General features: G+C 32.2%; 1 protein-coding gene across 1 annotated transcript in view; it reads left to right on the top strand.

Moving 5' to 3' along the window:
- The first annotated feature begins 541 nt into the window (after window positions 1-541).
- cacna1bb (calcium channel, voltage-dependent, N type, alpha 1B subunit, b) overlaps window positions 542-5,705 on the top strand; it is a 336,559-nt gene continuing 331,395 nt past the window's right edge. The window contains exons 1-2 of the mRNA XM_059357455.1: window positions 542-819; window positions 3,625-3,958. Coding sequence (XP_059213438.1) covers window positions 585-819; window positions 3,625-3,958 — 569 coding nt within the window. The 5' untranslated portion in view covers window positions 542-584. The remainder of the gene's footprint in view (window positions 820-3,624; window positions 3,959-5,705) is intronic.

Here is a 5,705-nt window from a genome sequence, read left to right as displayed (position 1 = left end):
TATTTTTGGTAATTTTTGTTATTTTTTTAGTCATTTTGTGTCTTTTTTGGGTAATTTTTGTCTTTTTTTAGTCATTTTGTGTCTTTTTAGTCTGTTTTTAGTCATTGTGTGTCTTTTTTTTAGTCATTGTGTGTGTTTTTTTAGTCATTTTGTGTCTTTTTGGGTCTTTTATTAGTCATTTTGTGTCTTTTTTGGGTAATTTCAGCCTTTTTTTTGTCATTTTGTGTCTTTTTTTAGTCATTTTGTGTCTTTTTTTAGTCATTTTGTGTCTTTTTTTAGTCATTTTGTGTCTTTTTTTGGTCATTTTGTGTCTTTTTTTTAGTCATTTTGTGTCTTTTTTTTGTCTTTTTGAGACAAAAAAAAAAACAGGAATCCAATCAGCTGTTATAGTAACAAACAGAGTAGATTTGGATCCAAAATGTGAAAAAAAAAACCCAAACAGGAAGTGAGTAACGGTAACATCTGCAGGCCTTTTAGGCCTCATAAACGGGCCGATGATTGCTCCCTTCCTGGTTAGGAGGGCGGACGGCGAAAACAGAGCCGATAATTGAATCAGAGACATTTCTCCTGCAGCCGTGAAGACGATGTCTGATAACGAGTTCCTGACTGGCAGCACAGGAAGCTGCAGCCTTTCCGCATTCCAAGGAGGCAGGAGAAAGTTTTTCTTTTGGAGTTTGGCGCCCCGGTGTCACACAGATACAGGCAGAATATATGAACCGGAGGGTAACAACAGCTGCTTTACTCCACCGGAGAGCATCATGAGGAGGAACCTGCCTTACTACTCCCGCTGGGCCGAGAGACGCTCTACCGTGGTCTATGGTACGTCATTCTGACTCCTAAAAACATTTCTTTATTGTATTAATAACCATCAGGGGGTCAGGGGTCACCAGATGATTGACAGGAGAGAAAAACAGAAACATAAAGTCATGGGAAAATATTTTTAGACCTTTGTTTTCTTCACTTTATTGTTCATTTTAATGTCTGGTAAAAGTGAAGGTTCATTTGTTTGGGAAAATATAATGATAACAACAAAAACATGGTTTTATTGATCGTGATTTTGGTTATTATCAAGAATGTTTCCATGACTACAGATGTAAAAATGACAAAAAAAAGGACACATAATGATCAAAATAGACAGAAAATTGACCAAAAATTGGTGTAAAAATGACCAATACATTTGATTTTCAATAAACAATTATCGAAATAGAAACAAATTGAACAAAAATAGGTGTAAAAATAACAAAAGACACAAAATGACCAAAAATAAAGTCATAAAAAAATATTAGACAATTGAATACTTCAGTTTCTTGTTAATTTTAATGTCTGGTTCAACTAAAGGTTCATTTGTTTGTACAAATATAATGATAACAACAAAAATAGCTGATAAGAGTTTAGTTTCACAGCTGATATCTAGACATTTAACATGGTTTTATTGATGATGACTGGGATTATTATCAAGAATGGTTCAATGACTAAAGATGTAAAAATTACCAAAAAAGGACACAAAATCACCAAAAAATAGATGCAAAAATGACAAAAAGACACAAAATGACGAAAAATAAAGTCATGGAAAAAATTACAAGACCCTTGTTTTCTTCAGTTTCTTGTTCATTTTAATGCCTGGTACAACTAAAGGTACATTTGTTTGGACAAATATAATGATAACAACAAAATAGCTGATAAGAGTTTAATTTATGAGCTGATATCTAGACATTTAACATGGTTTTATTGATGATGATTTTGGTTATTATCAAGAATGTTTCCATGACTACAGATGTAAAAATGACTAAAAAAAAGGCACAAAATGACCAAAAATAGATGCAAAAATGAGACAATATTATCGAAATAGAAACAAATTGACCAAAAATAGATGTAAAATGACCAAAAAATGACACAAAATAACCAAAAGACACAAAATGACCCAAAAAATTAAGTCATGGAAAAAATTATTAGACCATTGTTTTCTTTAACTTCTTGTTCATTTTAATGTCTGGTATAACTAAAGGTTAATTTGTTTGGACAAATATAATGATAACAACAAAATAGCTGATAAGACTTTCATTTAAGAGCTGATATCTAGACATTTAACATGGTTTTATTGATCATGATGTTGGTTATTATCAAGAATGTTTCCATGACTACAGATGTAAAAATGACCAAAAAAAAACCACAAAATGATCAAAATAGATATAAAATTTACCAAAAAATAGATGCAACAATGACAAAAAGACACAAAATGACAAAAAATACAGTCATGGAAAACATGATTAGACCACCTTGTTTTCTTCAGTTTCTTGTTCATTTTAATGTCTGGTTCAACTAAAGGTTCATTTGTTAGTACAAATATAATGATAACAACAAAAATAGCTGATAAGAGTTTAGTTTCACAGCTGATATCTAGACATTTAACATTGTGTCTTTTAATTTTTTTTAATTTAAATTTAATTTTGTGTCTTTTTTGGTCATTCTTAATAATAACCGACAATGCAATAATATTTTATTTATCAAGTGTCATTGAGTTTACATATTTTGCACACTGTATTTTTTCCTTTGTAGTTTTTTTTTTGTACAATATATTTATTGCGTTTTTTCCAAGTAGAAAAGTACAAATAGGCAAATAAGAAATTGTGCCAAAATGAATACAAATAATCATAAAGGCAAGAGTAAATAAGTAAGTAAGTAAGTAAGTAAGTAAGTAAGTAAGTAAGTAAGTAAATAAGTAAGTAAGTAAATAAGTAAGTAAGTAAGTAAGTAAATAAGTAAGTAAGTAAGTAAGTAAGTAAATAAGTAAGTAAGTATGTAAGTAAGTAAGTAAATAAGTAAGTAAGTAAATAAGTAAATAAGTAAGTAAGTAAGTAAGTAAGTAAGTAAGTAAATAAGTAAGTAAGTAAGTAAGTAAGTAAATAAGTAAATAAGTAAGTAAGTAAGTAAATAAGTAAGTAAGTAAGTAAGTAAATAAGTAAGTAAGTATGTAAGTAAGTAAGTAAATAAGTAAGTAAGTAAATAAGTAAATAAGTAAGTAAGTAAGTAAGTAAGTAAGTAAGTAAGTAAGTAAGTAAATAAGTAAGTAAGTAAGTAAGTAAGTAAGTAAATAAGTAAGTAAGTATGTAAGTAAGTAAGTAAATAAGTAAGTAAGTAAATAAGTAAATAAGTAAGTAAGTAAGTAAGTAAGTAAGTAAGTAAATAAGTAAGTAAGTAAGTAAGTAAGTAAATAAGTAAATAAGTAAGTAAGTAAGTAAGTAAATAAGTAAGTAAGTAAGTAAGTAAGTAAATAAGTAAGTAAGTATGTAAGTAAGTAAGTAAATAAGTAAATAAGTAAGTAAGTAAGTAAGTAAGTAAATAAGTAAGTAAGTAAGTAAGTAAATAAGTAAATAAGTAAGTAAGTAAGTAAGTAAGTAAGTAAGTAAATAAGTAAATAAGTAAGTAAGTAAGTAAGTAAGTAAGTAAATAAGTAAATAAGTAAGTAAGTAAGTAAGTAAGTAAGTAACTAAATAAAAAAAAAAACACACACAAACAACTCAAGACAATGACGTGTGTTATTGCATCACCAGAACTCAAAATGAGCCAGAATATTTCATCATATTCTGATGTATTGATCCTGTATTGATCTGTGTGGACCTCCAGCGGTCCGAGCAGCCACCCTGGGCTCCTGGAGGATGCTCACCCTGGGGGCGGAGTACGAGGACACCTGGGCTGTGGCACCTGACAAGGGGGGCCGTCCCGGTCCCGGTCCCGGTAAGCAGCAGCGGCGGGTAGAGGAGGAGGAGGAGGAGGAGGACCCGGGGCCTGCGGACACCGGCCCTGGAGCCCCGCTGGAGCCGTCATGGAGCGCCTGTAAGCCGGACTCACAGCAGCAGTATGACGCCGTGTTCCACCTGGACGGAGCCGCGAGGACAGGCGGCCTACGTCACATGTTTAGGAAGCACGAGACGGTAAACGGCACGACGAGGCCACGTGGGTAAGAGACAGAAACATTTACACCAAATATCTCCAGATATTACCAGATGTTACCAAATATTACCAGATAAAACCTCTAAAAGCTGTAAACCTGCAGGTTAACCCTGAAGTCTGGGGCTGTTCTGTTGGTTTTGGACTCCTGTTCATTCTGAATATAATATAAACCACTTAAAAAGTGTTCACTGTGCCAAGTTGGTATCATTGTTTTCAGTACAACCTCACCTATATGACCTGATTATTATTTTTTCATTTTGACTCACTGGATCAACATTATGAACACAGAAACACACAAAAAAAAAAATACAAAAAACACACAGACAAACACAATTAAATTACAAAAAACACACAGAAAAACACACTAAACCACACAGAAAACACACAAATGTTTCTTTCTTTTTTTTATTATTATTATTATTATTTTTTTTTTTTTTTTACAAAAAACACATAAAATGACACATAAAAACACAAAAACGTTACAAAAAATTGCAAAAAACACACAAAAAATAACAAAAAACACAAAGAAATGACAAAACACATAAAAACACACAAAAAACATTAAACACAAAAGATTGCATTAAAAATGCATTGAAATGCACACTACAAAATATATATTACATTGAGTCCTGTTAGGACCTAAGTGTTTTTGGGACGCAAGTGCAGGTTTTTTGTTTTTGTTTTTGTGTATGTGCTCTGTGTTGATGATGCGTGTAGTAAACAGCTGAGTCTTCAGCCTCTTTATGAAGATTGAGAGGGATGGTATGAGACGAAGAGCCTTGGATTTAACCCTATAATTTAGGATCATTTAATATAGTAGCACAAACCTGACACAATGAAGTGAATTGATCTAATAAAGCAGGACCAACTAAAGGCCCTCTGTGTGTCACTGTTGAGCCAATCAGAAGCCGTGCTGGTTGGATAAACACAAACACATTTTTCATTTAAATGAGCATAAACCAGTTGACAGAGACAGAGTGAGAGCAGAGCTGGTGGCTCTCCTGGAGAATTAAACCTCCTGCATTCAAATATTGATCCTTATTGTTTTCTACTGGGGTATTTTTCACTGAGGAACAACTGGAGGAGCAATATTCACCAGATCCAGTGGACTGTTATCCCAAGCATGTTGGGAAGTTAATGAAAAAACACTGCAAAGTTCTGCTGTTTTGGCCATTTTCAAAGCGGTCATGTGACCTCTGATGTCATGCTATCTGAATGAAATGAATGAAACATGCAATTTAAGGCAAAAACCACATAGTTTTTCTCATGTAGCACTAATGTTCCATTTCCTCCGACTGTATGTGAATATTTGTGCATCCTGAGGACCAAAAAGAGACACAAAATGACCAAAAAAAGACACAAAATTACCAAAAGGAGACACAATATGACCAAAAAAAGATACACAATGACTAAAAAAAGACACAAAATGACCAAAAAAAGACACATGTCTAAAAAAAGGCATAAAATGACAAAAAACAGATACAAAGTGACCAAAAAAGACACAAAATGTCTAAAAAAAAAAGGCACAAAATGACAAAAAAGAGATACAAAGTGACCAAAAAAGACACAAAATGACCAAAATGAGAAACAAAATAACCAAAAAAAGACACGAAATGACCAAAAAAAGACACAAAATTACCAAAAGGAGATACAATATGACCAAAAAAAGATACACAATGACTAAAAAAAGACACAAAATGACCAAAAAAAGACACATGTCTAAAAAAAGGCATAAAATGACAAAAAAGAGATAC

This window comes from Centropristis striata, chromosome 19 (genome assembly GCF_030273125.1).
Source record: "Centropristis striata isolate RG_2023a ecotype Rhode Island chromosome 19, C.striata_1.0, whole genome shotgun sequence".
NCBI classification, from domain to species: Eukaryota; Metazoa; Chordata; class Actinopteri; order Perciformes; family Serranidae; genus Centropristis; species Centropristis striata.
This window is presented reverse-complemented; position numbering and strand designations above follow the sequence as displayed.